The 16,610-nt window shown below is 34.0% G+C and overlaps 1 protein-coding gene across 1 annotated transcript in view; it reads left to right on the top strand.

Annotated features, from left to right (window-relative positions):
* Window positions 1-16,396, top strand: part of LOC145260280 (deubiquitinase DESI2-like) — a 133,132-nt gene extending 116,736 nt beyond the window's left edge. The window contains exons 4-5 of the mRNA XM_080118119.1: window positions 12,547-12,688; window positions 15,894-16,396. Of these exons, the coding sequence (XP_079974245.1) occupies window positions 12,547-12,688; window positions 15,894-16,139 (388 nt within the window). The 3' untranslated portion in view covers window positions 16,140-16,396. The remainder of the gene's footprint in view (window positions 1-12,546; window positions 12,689-15,893) is intronic.
* Window positions 16,397-16,610: the final 214 nt, after the last annotated feature.

Here is a 16,610-nt window from a genome sequence, read left to right as displayed (position 1 = left end):
TCTTTTACAAAGGATTCACCACTTATCAAAGCCCAGAGGCCACTCGAGGATAAGGGTTATTGAGTGTACAGTAATCAATGGGATAATATCATAGTAATCATTAGTAAGGGAAATTTGGTAAATTGGATTACTTAAGGGGGCAGTTCATCAGAATTTGTTTATGTTGGACTTGAAGACAACCAAGTTGTAGTCAGCTGGAAAGCAGGCAAACAGAAGAGTTCCACAGGTGTGCAATTCTAAGAAAGAAGTTTTGTTCATGGAATCTGTTTTGATTTAGGCACAGATAAAGAGTGGGGAAAATTATTGACAGTAGTTTCAGCTAGATGGGTGTTTTTCGTGAAAGATTGACGAGGGGAGACGAGGGATTGGAGCTCAGACGAGCACCTGCCATGGAAATAACGATAAAACAAAGACAGGCTCGCAACGTCTCTTCTGTGAGAGAGAGGTTGCAGGAAAGAGAAAAGGGCATCCCCCACTAAACCACAAAGTCTATTTTGTACTCTGTCAAGGCAGGATAGGCTGTTTTTAGCAGCCCCTGCCCAGATGTGGCAGCAGTACTCCATCCTTGGACATACTTGACTTTTATATAGAGAATTGCATCAGCAGTGAGATATCTACTGGAGCAGTAGAAGGATCCCACCATTTTTCCAGTGACCTTGGCAACAGATTTGATGTAAGTGTTCCATTTCAGAGCAGGAGTAAAAGTCAAGCCCAAAAGCTTGTCAAAACATGAAGCCTCCCCAAGACGAGAGCCATCCATTTCAATTGATGCCAGATGGGGATCAGAGCGTTGATGATGTAAAGATAGAAGCTTGGTTTTAGATGCATTAAAAGTAATCAGCCACCTATTCCCCCCTTATACCATGTGCTCAAAGATCAGAGAAGAGAGAATCAAAGAGAACTTGGTCATTTATGACCTTTGATATGTTGCCATAGATGGTCGTGTCATCAGCATAAATGTCAACCAATGATTTAAGTATGTGTTTTGGGAGATCATTGATATAGGTCATTTGGGCCCAGGATGGACCCCTGAGGGACTCCAGCATTAATGCTATGAGCTTCTGATTTCTGCCTATCAACCACTACTCTTATGTGTCTATCAGAGAAATGATTTAATAATTAAGACATTTCCAGTTATACCATAGCTGGAAATCTTGTGAAGTAGGCCTTTATGCCATACCTTATCGAAGGCCTTTAATATGTCAAGAGCAATTGGCCTAGAACAGAAGATGAACATAGCTCAGGGTAAGTTGTGAGAAAAAGGTCTAGAAGTCTTGCATACTGACCATTAGTATCAGGCACACAGGTGGGTTCGTGAACAATCTGTGAGGTCATAAGCAATAGAGAAATCATGACAGAACCTCCCCTCATCTGTCTAGTGGGTCAGCCATTCCACATTATGGACATTGAAGTTACCACAAATGTGAATGTTAGCCAAAGGATGAGCAGTCAGAATGTGGTCAATATTCTTAGATATACTCTTAAAGATAGTAACTTTGCTGTTGTGGGGGCAATAGAGGGCAAATATAAATGCGGTGGTGTATGCAAGTGTAACCCGGAAGCACATATAGGGTAAATTAGGGTATTCTCTGGAGATGTCCCTACCACATGGAAAGTCATCTTAAATGTAGGCCCATATTCCATGCCCATGGCGATCTTGGGGGTCAGATTTGGATGTTAAGTTAGAGTATCGTTTAATTACGAACTCTAGGGAAATGATCGGTCCAATGCCAGTTTCGCTTAGGAATAATATGTCTTGTTTAGTCTCCTGCAATTGGGTTTCAACCTCTGGAAGATTGGAACATAGACCCTTGATGTTGAAGAAGACATGGTAATGGGAGTTTACGTTGGAAGATGGGGTTCTAGGTTTATTCGTGTATTTTTTCTGGAGATATTTCATGATGAGGTTTTGGGATTTGGAATGCTCGATCACAGAAACTGGTTACCAGAAGTGACATCAGGAATAGTCCATTGTAAGAACCTGTAGGTGTACCACTCCAACACCCCCCCCTCAAGTTTTTTCTTCGTAAAACCTGTTAATATCTCTTACGTTTAGGATCGATCATCAGTGGATCAGTGACTTTCCTTTGTTGGAGTGGTACACCTACAGGTTCTGACAATGGACTATTCCTGATGTCACTTCCGGTAACCAGTTTCTGTGATCGAGCAGTCTGGACCTGATATCCAAAGGGAGTGGGTCGTGACCTTACTTTATCCTTTCAGTTGAGCGGAGTCTTGCTCAACCAATATACGTTTCTGTATTTACCACAACAGTAAGTCGAATATCCATGCCCTTGTGTTGATATAGAAGAAAAAAAGAAAAAAACGGATCCTTCAGTTTCTGATAATGGATTTTTTAAAGTAAGAAATAACATACATTTCAATTACAAAGAGAAAAAAAATGTATCTCAAACAAAGATGTTAAAAGAACTAAAAAAGAAAAAATATAATGATTTTTTTTCTCTCATTTAATAAAATGTTTGAACCTTCAAGTGGTTTTTTGAAACATTTTCTGTTCATTTAAAATTTTTAATTTTATAAATAGTACTTTAAGAGCTTCTGCCAATTTTAAATAAATACTAGACTAACCGTGACCCATTGAGTCATTATACGTTATAGCTAGATATGGAATGGTAAGTATACAAAAGTGTGTAAAAGTGCAAGTGACTATACAGAATTAATGTATAAATGCGCAAAAATTGAATGCAGACGTTCGCAAACAATATGGAATACATTGGATGATAAAGGTTTTAACATCCCTTTAATTGCCATTGCTCCCAGGTCCACTCTGACCCGGAGTGGTAGTACTTGTTAGGGTCCCAACTATGGGTTAAATAGAAACTGACTTGAAAACAACAAATATATTCTATTAAAAGAATTTTCTTCAAAATCTTTGGATTCGGCATTAAATAACCCAAAAAGGGTTGATATGCCATAAAACAACCAACCAAACAACCCTCTTAAACCATATATTGGAAAGCTAGTGGTTGGCAAAGTTTCTTCCACGTCTGTTGTATCTTCTCACATCACTTTAACATCATCTGATGCGACCGTAGAAAAGTCTACCTAATCATAAGGAAATATCCCGGCTGCCTTAATTTAATTTTAAAAGATCGGTTGCTCAGCGCCACAGAAAAAAAATGTGCATGAAAAAGTTTTCTTTACCTTAGTTACAAATTTAAAGAAAAAAAAATGTGAATATATATATATATATATATATATACATGAAAAACACATAAAAAGTGCTTTTTTAAAGCCTTTGTTAAAAAAAATATGAAAATCCAAAAAAATAGGTACTTAATTTTATTTAATTTTGTTTACCCAAAAAAAAAAAAGATTGGTTGGAAATTTCTTCAGTATTTTCCTTGAGTAACATTACACTTTGAAAACCGGCAGTTGACGTCATGTTCTGAGCAAACCCGAGTGGCCAGTTAGTTACATCTAGTTCAAATTCTGCACAAATATCAAAATCTTTAAAAAAAATCCCCCACCACCACACGTTTTGAAATGTTTCTACATATTTTTTAAATGTTTGAAACTTATATTTTATATTTGTAACGCAAACCTAATTTAAAAAAAAAATATGAAATAGTTTGATGGTGTGTGTTGACAGTTAAGTATTTTCTTTATATCAATATGGTTTCAACAATTGGGCAAGCTGATTTGAGTAATTTTGTCGCCTATAAACTGTCAATTACAGTATATATAAAAGACATTAAATCGTAAACATTTGCTTTGTTTTTGTTTGAAAAATACAAATAAAATTCCTAAAACGCTGATGTAAAAAAAAAACAAGCAAAAGTGATTTACAGTTTTCTTTTCATTTGCATATTTTAAATGCAAAAAAATTGTCAATTAAAAAATAGTTTTCGCGGCTTTGTTTTTATGTAATTACGCATGCACAAGCGGAACATGGTTTCAATGCCCAAGCAAGACGATTTGGATTTTAAAATATAATAGATATAATATATATAATTTTTAAATAAAATACTGAAGTGCTGTAAGAATACAGGTTGTATAATACTATAAATACAAAGTCCACATAAATATTATCAATATTTATAAGACATTCCCAGGCAGATAAAGAAAGCTCAATATGTGAGATAGAGCAATAAAATAAATTAAAATTTTGAGTATCCTTTTTACACTATCACTTCAAATTTAATTTTCAATCTGTGCGTTAATAAGCAAAATACATAATTACCCATACTATTTCGAAGACAACATTCCCTCTGATGAGATGAGCCATTCATTGAAAATCTATGGGTTAAGGAAAAGACTTTAATAATTATCTGTACTCCTTTGTCAAACAATAAATTTTGTTGTAATTATACATAATTTATCTCAAACTGTCTATTTTCATATATATACATACACACATACATGCATACTCTAGCGGGACCCATGGAAATTCCACAGCAGACTCTTTTATACATAAAATATTGATGTTGGAATTCTTTGAATGTTCAGCATAAATGAAGACGCTCTGATATTATTGTAGCTCTTTTGTTAAAATTGCAAAAATATTTATCTAAGTTAGCAGGGACCCCTGGCATAGCTGGGTCATAAAGTATGCTTAAATATGATATTTTAATGCTTGCAGATTTCATATATATTTTTATAGAGTTAATGTTCTATCTATTTTTATATATTATAAAGTTGCGACTTCAAAAATAAAAAATATATTCCTGGTGCTACCAGATCAGGCTGTCTAGTGGTTTCCTGAGATGAAATGCACCTACATTAAATTTCTGTTTTTGTTTTCTATTCTCTTTTGTAAAACTTAATTATGTTTTGCAAAAACAAAAACAGCCCCTTTCCCCTTCCCCTTCCATGTTTTGTTTTCCTTCCCAACCCCGTCGGTGGGGCATTAGAATACACCGACTGTCCCGCTGCAGAGAGTAAAAGCCTCTCAAAGGGGCCATCTGTTAGCCGTGGGTGGCAACCCGTAATGAATCGGAAAAGGATCCTGGTGGCTGAGCAACTGATATCTAGGGAAATTAAAGATATTAGTTGCAACACTCCACTTTGGCCTCGTACAAGGCTAGACGGGCAGTCGGAGGGGCCCGATCCGATCAATCGGCTAGTTACGTCAAGCCCTAACACATCTTCTACTTTTCTATCAATTTCCTCTAAACCGTAACAAATACAGTTCTACCCTGTACCACTATAAACTATATACATTTTTCCCTCTTTTCCATGTGTAGAAGGCGGTGGCTAGGGTCAAATGTGCCAAATGATTAAAGTCATGACATGGCTGTATAGTGCCGGAAGTTATCACAAATGACTTGGATTGTGTAACTAAAGGATTATGGGTGCTCATGGCTCCCATTTGGGACATGTATTCTGTTCATGTAGCCCTGGCATGACAAGGCGAATGAGTTTCCCCCTTAACATGCCCCAATATTGGACTCTGAGGTGGGTGGGGAGCATAAGCAATGGATTTAAAATATATATATATATATATATATATATATATACATGGCCAACTATAAAAACTCCAAGCGCCAACACGTTGACTTGGATAGTTCAGATAATGAACTATATCAAACATCCTCAAAATTTATTGTATTGAAATCCACCGAAGAAACAAAAATAACTGACTTATCACCGTTTATTATACATAAAATTATATCGGCATATATTACCCCAAAAGATGTAAAAACTTTAAAAAATAAAACTCTACTGGTGGAAATGGAAAGAGAAAAACATGCCACGTTTCTCCTAGGAATGAAAACTTTCCACAACATAAATATCAAAACTTTTCCATACAAGAATCTGAATACATCCAAAGGTGTAGTAAAATCGAAAGACCTATCAATGTGCACTACAGAAGAGATAACAAAAGAACTTAAAAACCAAGGAGTAATAAACGTTAAAAGAATTACAATAAAAAGAGAATCAGACTATACATACAAACACTTACATTATGCAGTTCAATAGACCCACTATCCCAAAAGAAATCAAAATTGGGTTCAACGTTGAAAAAGTTGAACCCTTTATACCAAACCCACTTCGGTGCTTTAAATGCCAGAAATTTGGGCACCATGAGGATGCATCTAGGGAATGAGCAGTGTGTGGCAGATGTGGCCAGAAAGATCCAGACCACGCTGTCAATGACTGCAATCTTCATTGCAAATGTGCAAATTGTGGAGAAAACCCATCCTGCTTATGCTAGAGCATGCAGAATCTGGAAGAAAGAAAAGGAAGTGTCAATAAAACATACGAAAAACATCTCCTTCCTCGAAGCCAGGAAAATAGTAGATGGATACATGAAGGAAAAGACGTACTCTCAAGTCACCTCAATCATCCAACATCACTAACCAAGACTCCAAATACGAAATACTAATAAACAAATTGTTATAATTGAGACCAAACGACTGGCCCAAATTTATAAATGAAATCAAACCAAACATATTATCAAAAATTAATCATCCCATTAAATCATCAACTAATGTTACCAATAAAACAAATTCTCAACCAAAATCAGAACATCCAAGAAAACAAAGTCGATCAAAAGAAAGATCACAAAAATCACCAGTACGTCGTGCAGATGCTGAAAGAGACGAAACTAAGGAAAAACAAAATCAGTTAAAAGAAAAACCACACAAGTCACCAATACGTCTTCCCCGTGGTAAAAAAAACACTTGAAAAACAAACAAAAGATACATCTACCAAAAAACAAAAATTACATAAAGAAATTACCACAAACAAAAGCCACTACTACTACAAATAGATTTACGGAATTAGAAGACATGGAAACTAAAGTTACTCCTCAAACCAAAAAAAAAAATCATCATGAATTACAAGATAATCCAATGGAATTGCTGTGGATTGAAGGCAAATTACAATGGAATTTTATTGTTGCAAACCAAATTTAATCCTTTGGTTATTTGTCTCCAAGAAACCTTCCTTAAGAATGAGGACAATTTGAATATAAAACACTATCAACAATATAACTACATTCATAATACAGGACTTAGAGCCTCTGGTGGTGTATCAGTATTCATTAAAAATAACATACCCCAGAGCCAAATTGAATTAAAAACAAATTTGCAAATGATTGCCATAAGAGCAACTTTACACAAACCGATAAGCATTTGTTCTTTATACATACCTCCACATGAACAAATAGATGAAAATGAATTGGAGAACTTAATAGGGCAAATACCCAAACCCTTTATTTTCCTAGGGGACTTGAATAGTCACAACAACTTATGGGGATGCAAGGAAACAGATAGAAAGGGAAAGAAAATTAGAAAATCTAATAAATAAAAATAATCTATGCTTGTTCAACCAAAAAAAAGCCACTCACTAACCAATCATTATTAAAAGCCATGAAAAAATATTTCAACATCCAAGATGGAAGCTTAACAAAGCCAACTTGGAAAAATTCAAGAATCTCTGCTCAGAACAATTGACAGAAAACAACATCGATACAATCGAAACATTTACACAAACATTAATATTAATAGAAGAGTGCATTCCCAAAAACACTACTTCAGGAATAAAGAATAGACCATGGTTTAACAAAGAATGTAAAGAATCAATAAATCTACGAAAAGTAGCATTAAGAAAATTTAAGAACCAACAACAAGCAACTTAATTGAATACAAATTGCATAGAGCAAAATCACGCAGAATAATAAAGAAAGAAAAAAAAAAAGAATGTCGACAAGATCAATGTTTCCACTAAACCAAAGACAGTTTGGGAAATGGTTAGAAAAATTTCTGGAAAACATAACCCGATACCAATTAAACATCTTTTTACTGAAAATATCAAAATAACAGAAACAAAGGCTATAGTGAACAAATTAGCCAAAACATTTTCAGAGAACTCTTCTTCAAAAAACTATAACAAAGAATTCCAAACCATCAAGGAAAATATTAAAGTACAAGCTAAACTTCAATTCCAAAAACCTTGAAAAATGTAATAAACCTTTTTCAATAAGTGAATTGGAAAATTCCATAAACAAATCACAACACAGCTGGAGGACCAGGCCGACCATAGTTTTTTGAAAATACTTCCAGAATCTTAGGAACTTTTTTTTTTTTTTTTTTTTTTTTTTTTTTACATTTTCACCCCAAACAAGGCACATTGCCACTTTGGTGTAGGGGGCTACTATCAGGGGAAACATCTACTGGCTACTGGGGTACTATGTAGGGATTAGGGCAGCGAGATGTTGGTTCACGTTGCACTTGAACTTATGCATGTCAGTACAGTTGGGGAAGCAGTGACCTGGAATGGAATTCCAAAGTCTAGCAGTTCTGGGGAAGAAACTACTGGAGTAGAAAGATCTTTTACATCTAGGGATCTCTACAGTGTGGGGGTGGGATTTTGCAGCTTGTCGGGTCTGTCGAGGGTGTTCACGTCGTGGGGGCACAAGTGCTTGCAGTTCTTCAGAGCATTCACCATTATAATACTTGTAGAACAGGCAGAGGGATGCAACGTTTCGACAATGGGGCAGAGGCTGAAGTTTAGATGCCAGTTTAGGGCCTATCAGATTTGCGACTCTCTTTTGAACCCTGTCAAGGAGTGAGAGACTAGTAGCCGATGCACCGGCCCAAATATGACAGCAATACTCCATACATGGGCGAATAGTGGCCTTATAGAGGTACAGGATACTTTCGGGTGTTAGAAGTTTTCTAGCACGGTAGAGAGAGCCCACCTTCCTCACAGCGGCCCTGGCAATGCCCTCGATGTAATTGTTCCAACTCATGTTTCCTGTGAATGTTAGGCCAAGGAGCTTGAGAGACATACTCTCAGATAAAGAGTCGTTGGCCATTGCTAAACGTGGTAGAGAAGGTTTCTTGTAGTTATTGAATGAAACCAGTTTTGACTTGGCGGCATTGAATGTTACCATCCATTTTTGTCCCCATTCCACTACTGATTGGAGGTCATCCTCTAGTGTTTCTGCCATTACTTTAGATATATGTTCATTTGTTTTCCTGTCGTGCCTGCCATAGAGTGTAGTGTCATCAGCATATATACCCATCTCAGAGGCAATTTTGTCGGGGAGGTCATTTATGAATATCAGGAACAGCAGAGGTCCAAGGATAGATCCCTGGGGCACTCCCGCATTTATATCATATTGTTTAGATGTACGACCGTCAAGGACAACCTGGATTTTTCTCTTATCTAAGAAGGATTTAATTATGTTAAGTATTCTACCAGTGATACCGTAAGATCTAATCTTCCTGAGGAGACCCTCATGCCATACCCTGTCAAAAGCCTTAGATATATCTAGAGCTACCGCTCTGCCCTCTCCCGCTTTGTCCAGTGAAAAAATCTACAATGACATCTGGATTAAAAAGAAGTTCCTAGAATCTTGGAAACATACAACGATTATTCCAATACCAAAACCAGGAACAGATTCTTCAGATCCTGGAAATTATCGACCAATTTCACTAACAAGTTGTATGTGCAAAACATTAGAGCGAATGGTAAATGATCACCTAATTTGGTATTTAGAAACAAACAAACTAATAACCAATGCACAGTGTGGTTATCGTAAAAATCGTGGATGTCTTGACCATTTGGTCAACTTAGAATGCTATGTCAGAGAAACCTTCATAAGAGGAGAACACGCCACTACTGTCTTTTTCGATCTAGAAAAAGCTTACAATACTACCTGGAAATTCGGAATTATAAAAGATCTATTTGACTTTGGACTTAAAGGTAGACTTCCTGAATTTATTCAAAATTTTTTAACAAACAGAACCTTCAGGGTATGCATAGGGTCTACTCTAAGCGATATAAATAAACAAGAAGGTGTGCCACAGGGTAGTATATTATCAACAACCCTATTTAATATAAAAATCAACAACATAGTAAAGGAACTTACCCCCGACATAAATAGAACATTGTAGGTGGATGATTGCTCTATAAGCTATCGTTCCAAGCACATCCATACTATTGAAAGAAAATTGCAACACAGCATAAACAAAATGAATAAATGGGCAAAAGAAAATGGTTTTAAATTTTCAAAAAATAAAACCAAATGCATTCATTTTTGTAATTAACACAAATTACACAATGATCCCAAATTACAACTCCATGGAGAAGATATCCCCTTTGTTGATGAATACAAGTTTTTAGGAATAATCTTTGATAAAAAACTACATTTTATTCCCCACATAAACTATGTTAAAAAAAAAAAAAACGTATTAAAACCCTGCAACTTCTGCGTGTTGTGGCCCATACAAATTGGGGAGCTGACAGGCAGACCTTGTTAAACCCGTACAGATCCCTAATTCGATCTAAAATTGACTATGGCAGCTGTATATACCAAGCAGCGAGAAAATCTTGCATTAAAATTTTAAATCCCATTTACCACACAGGACTGAAACTTGCACTGGGAGCTTTCAGAACATCCCCAGTAGAAAGTTTGTATGCCGAAGCAAATGAGCCTCCACCTAACCTCAGATATAACAAGTTAGCACTGTTATACTATATAAAATTGAAGGCAGATCCTGACAATCCTGCGCACGACTGCACTTTTTATCCCAAATATAAATATTTATTTAAAAAAAAAATAAATAAATAAATAAAAAAGCCATTAAAACATTTGACCTACAAATGGAACCTATTATTGAAGAAGCAGAGATCCCGATAACAAAAATTCATAAAACATTTACTCCTAAAATACCTCTTTGGAACATTATAGTACCGATAATAGACTTAAGCCTCTGTAATTACAAAAAAAAAAAAAAAAACTGATCCTATAAAATTTAGAAAAATTTAGAGAAATCACAGAAAAATACCCTGAACACATCTGTATTTATACAGATGGATCCAAAGAAAACAACACATCAACCAGTGCAGCCATAATCAACAAAAATACCAAAATAATAAAATGCCTCCCAAAAAGCTGTTCAATTTTCACTGCAGAAATTACTGCTATAAATCTAGCTCTAGACCTAATCAAAGAAAATAAAACCGCAAACTTCGTCTCCGATTCTCAATCTGTCATCACAGCAGTTAAAAATAAAAGTAAATAACTCCCTAATTGCAAACCTACTCACAAATTTCCAGCAACTAAAAAACGAAATCATACTCTGTTGGGTCCCCAGCCACATTGGCATACAGGGCAATGAACTAGCTGACACAACAGCAAAGGCAGCCCATAACCAATCTATCGACCCCACTTTCAAAATCTCATATACAGACATCAAAAGAAACATCAATATATATATCCCAGATAAGTGGCAGTCCTAATGGAATGACTTCCCAAAACACAAACTTTTCCGAATTATGCCCAAATTAACAAAACATGAACATCAAAAAACAAACAGAAAACAAAATATCATTTTAACAAGACTTAGAATAGGTCACGCACAACTAATACATTCTTACCTCCTAAAAGGAGAAACTCAACCCCCAATGTATTCCTTGTCAAGCACCACTTACTGTAAACACATCTACTAACTGAATGCATAGATCTTTCACAAATCAGGAAAAAACACTACAAAGAAATAGATCTTTAAAAAAATCTTTGAAAAGAGCAATACCGGAAAAATCTTATCTTACATCAAAGAAATAGGACTCTTCCAAAAAATATAACCCCAAAAAACCTTATATTCTGCAAAAACAAAAACAATCTGCCTTTTCCCACTTTTCCAGCCTCCTATTTTCGCCTTCTCTTTCTATCTCCCCCACTTACTGACTGGTTTTCAAACTTAAAATTCACCAATCAATAATACTGTAAAACCCAATCATATTCTGCAAAGCAGAGAACAAAAATGACAAAATCCACTATAAAACAAACAAACCAAAAACTACAAACTAACGATTGAAAATACAAGGAGCTTGAAGAATAAAAATCTCATATAAAATAACTGGATACAATATCGAATACTACTCCCAAAATAACTGGATTTGGCATTAAATAACCCACAAAGGGTTGATATGCCGTTAAACAAAACAAAAAACAAAAAAAAATATATATATATATATATTCATATGACTTGGGTGCATCAGCTTGAATCGAAACCAAAACTTATATATAACTCAAGTTCCATCAGCTATAATCGAAACTGAAACCAAAATTTATGAAGAATTCTTGATAAAATTATTAATAAAGAAAAAAATAGATTACTGGACTGCCATCAGCTATAACCGAAATCAAAACTTAATTCTTGGTAAAATTATTTATTACAAGAAATGGAATTCGATAACAATTAATCAACAGTCACTCTGACATAAGCGTGACACAAAATAAATAATGCACACTTTATCCTATTAAAATATAAATATATATATATATATATATATATATATATATATATAATATATATATATCTCCAAGATAAGCATCTCCAAAGTTAAATGTGATTTTAAAGTTTTTTAATTTCTCATAAGAATGAAAATTTATCGATCTAAGTCTGATATTATGGTCTATTTGTGCCTCAAAACTAAAGATACAAGATTTGTGTGAGGAGCCACTGTTCTATAAAAGAATTATTGTTTCAACAATCGTGAAACTGCCTGTATTTTAATTTCAATTGACAGTAAATATTAACTTGCATTTACTTTGTGATTTTTCAGAGAAAGTATCGTGATTGGGATAACAGATTTCAATCGAATGGATATCCGAAAAATTGTCGATGAACTTGGAAAAGAATTCCGTGGAGATCATTACCATTTACTTACAAAAAACTGCAATCATTTCTCATCAATCCTTACTCAGGTAATAATCTTAAATTTACTTTGTTTCAAAGATTGAATCTCAAAGTTTGATACATTGCCAACTGTTGATCAATACAAACAAAACAATGAGAATATGTTTTGGCTGAGCTGATACCTGTAATAACTCTGGCAGCTGAGCAAATTCATTATTTTAGGAGTCTGAGCAGTAAAAATTGTCTGACTTAGACAGCACAAAAAATAATAGGAGCTTGGTTGTATTTTTGAAAACCTTATTTTGTAAGATTAATTTTAAAATTTTAGAAAATCAAATAATGTTAGTGAATGTTTTATTGAATGATAAAAATCTTTTTTTTCTAACACTTTAGATGTAAGATACATTTTTTTTTAAGAATGTTTTTATCTTCATTTTTTATGGAGGTATGAACTTTGAGGAATCGGCCCCTCAGAGAGAGAAAAGGATATGTCTGGTGTTATTGACAGTTGTCACTCTTAAATTAATGTGTATGCTTGCCTGGTTAGTGCTAATTTTAAATGAGAGTTTGGGCGCATATTTAAGAATATTATTTCGTAAGGTTAATTTGAAAATTTTAGAAAACCAATTATTATAAGATATTTTAAGATTTGTTGCACAACAAAAATTGTTTGATTCAAAAATGTATAAATATTTGTGCCATAAAGTTGTGGCTGTCATAAAAAAAAATGTCAAGTCATATTGGCATCCCTACATCGAGTTGATGCACCTATATATCTGTTTATTTAAATGAATAGAAAGAAAATTATATGGAATTTGTATATTACTGACGTTATTTTCTATAATAGATGGACCACTAATTATTTATATACTAGGAAAAAATGTGGCTCATTGGGTCAACCACTGAGCTTGGGTTAAATTGTTTGAATCAAAGAAAGATGAAATTGTAAAACCAGTTAAATACAAAAAATAAAGTGAAATTAACCTCTATTTCGTTCTCTATCTCTTTCCAACTATGTGTTAAATAATATTACTTCTAGTGGTGATATTCTCTTTTGTTTATAATGGTCTATTCCAATTTTTTTATTCTTTTCTTTGTTACCTTTGACTGTTAATAAACAGAAAGAATGATGGAAGTGATGGGAGTAGAACAAGGACGGGGTGGGAGAGGGTCAAACAACATACAGAGAGAGAGTGAAAGTGATAGATAGTTATTTGTATTGTTTAGATTACTTTACTACTGTAATTTTCACAATGTTTTCGTTGATGTAAACTATAACCTTCGGGTGTATCTTGTTGAAATTTGGAATCTTTCTGTTGAACTCAAGAATCTTGAACCGTCCGGTCGTGCAGTGGATAAAATACTTGGTAAAATTTAGTTGTAAAAGTAACCTCTTTTGGAGGTTGAAGGTCCAATCCTCAGTGCAGATGACACTCAAGATACAATTGCGAATTACTTAAAACTGCTACCCAATCATGGGTGGCAGAGCAAGAGCATGCTACTTCTGAAGGTTAAATAGTTTTGTCAGAAATTCTGTGCAGATTCCAGAGTTTGACAGAAAGATTTCGGAGTTCAACAAGACACTCCTGAAGAAGGTCAGATGTTACATTGACCAAAACATTGTGAAATAACTCTCAAGATGAGAACAGTAGTTTGAAGAATCAATCCTTGTCTTAAAAATTCAGAACAATGATAGAAAGTTAATCAGTCACTTGATGAGTTAATTATAAATCAAGAGTAATTAGAATAACTAAAATGAAAAGTTTTTTGAGGTTTTTTACCCAAATATAACTCAATCCTAAAACTAAGGAATATTTTGCTATAAGCCTTGTATGAGGAAAAACACTTTAAAGAAACAAACCTTATGTTGCCCAGTAATAAAAACTAGTTTCATATATTAGAAAATGAAAATGAAAACTAAACATACAGTATTGATGAAACGATTCCAATGTTTTTCTTGATTTAGATATAATTACCAATTCTTTTAAAACCTCTAAATATTAGGCTACATAGTGGTTATTTATTATTTTTTTTATTATCGAATTACCATAAAAATCCAGGTAATATGTGCCTGTGTTTTTGCAAATGTGAAAATATACACTTGTGGTGGAGGTGCTGATCTATAGGTTTTAGTCTTACTGGTAGTGTTGGATAATCCAGATCCCTGTGGAGTGACATCAAACAAAAAATTTGTCACAAATCTAGATGCAAAGTCTGGGAAGACAGCAAACAAAAGTCGGTCACAAGTCTTTATGCAAGGCCCTGGAGATGGCATCAAAGGAGGGTCAAATTCTAAGACGCAAAATTCCTGGTCAGCAAGTGACCACATTTTTGAAACCATACAGGTTGGAATGTTGACGTCATCTGAACCAAATAAAAAGAGAAACAGAACGGAGTTGAGAGAAACACCCGAGAGGGTGCTAGCAACACATTCTTCTTCACATCACCACCACCCTTATACATGCTATTAAGCTTGTCAATCTGTCATTCAAAAAAAAATACATTATATTTACAAATAAAAAAAATATTTGTATAACCAGCTGTGTGTTTTTTATCACCGAGTGTATAAGTAGAGAAATAACAAAAAATTTTTTTTCTTTTTTTTTATAGACATTAAATAGACTTAAAACACATCTGACGACCAGCTACCAGCAAAGTATAACGGTAGCAAAACATCCAAAAATATTCATCATTTACCAGCAATGGAAAATTAAGTTTTAAACAAAAATAAATAAAAACAAATTAAGAATCATTTTGGCATCAGAAAATAGATAAACATTTTTCTAATTCTGAATAATTGTCCCAACACTAATAGCAATATATTATTTTTAAAATTAAAATAAAAACAAATTATTTCATTATTGTTCAAATTTATTAATTAACATCGTTGGATTCCTTGCAAAACCTTAAAAAGTTGTGTTGAAAGTTGTGTTAAAGAGTTTTGTAAAATATTTTCACTCGTATTTTTACCTTTTTAAATTCAAGTATAAATTATCTCCCTTATATTTTTAATTTTTTTAGATTTTTATATAAAATACTTTCCATTTGTAATAATCTTTGGAATAATTATCTTCGGAAATAAACTGCAGAAAATTACTTTTTATTCTTGGCGTAAAGAATATGTAGAAAATAGAAAGATCAGTTAGTTTACTAGAGTGTAGTTGCTGGTATTTTCGATCAACATCAAAAATGAAGGATACTTGTTCAAGGTTTGAAGAAAAAAGTAGCAATCGATATTTAAATCTGACTAGTAATTTTTTTTTTGTTTTCCAGACACTTTGTGGCAAACCTGTTCCCAGTTGGGTAAACAGATTAGCATACATGAGTTCGTGCATACCTTTTCTCGAGAGAGCAATACCAAAAGAATGGCTGACCCCAGTGGCACTGCAGAATGCTTTGCAGGACCCTAGCCGCGAGGACCTTGAAGAGGAAGACTCTGCAAGTGCTGCCGTTGCTGCTTCTGCTGATATGGTTGCGACCAGCTTGCCCACAAACAGACAACCACCAAGATGGCAATGACAGCGGCCTTGCTGCTAGCGCACTTCTGGAGTTGCTGACATCATAGTTGTCAATGATGCAAGTAGTTTCATCTACAGACATTTTGATCTTTGACAACGCATGGTGACCTCTCTACCACACCATCATCCCCGTACAACGTCCTTTTTCTTTTTTGTGAGAGTTTGTTCCCTCACATCCCAAAACTGTTGCCCCCACTTAATTCTTCTCATAACCAGTATATAAAAAATATTAATAAAAGACACTTGGAAAAAAAAAAACGCTGGATTAATATATATATATATATATATATATATATATATATATAATGATAAATTTAAAAAAAAAAAAAAAGAATTGTCTATATTTTTACAAAAAAAATTAAAAAGGAAAAAAAATTACTCCCTATCCCAGAAATATTTTGTTTTATTTTGTATTTTTTTTTTTACTTATCTTTTTATTTGTAATTCATTATTAAAAAAATTGTTTCTATAA

The sequence above is a fragment of the Euprymna scolopes genome, chromosome 36 (assembly GCF_053919585.1).
Source record: "Euprymna scolopes isolate OS-2025 chromosome 36, ASM5391958v1, whole genome shotgun sequence".
Classification (NCBI taxonomy): Eukaryota; Metazoa; Mollusca; class Cephalopoda; order Sepiida; family Sepiolidae; genus Euprymna; species Euprymna scolopes.
The sequence above is the reverse complement of the archived record's forward strand: the minus strand, read 5'-3'. Positions and strand labels throughout refer to the sequence as shown.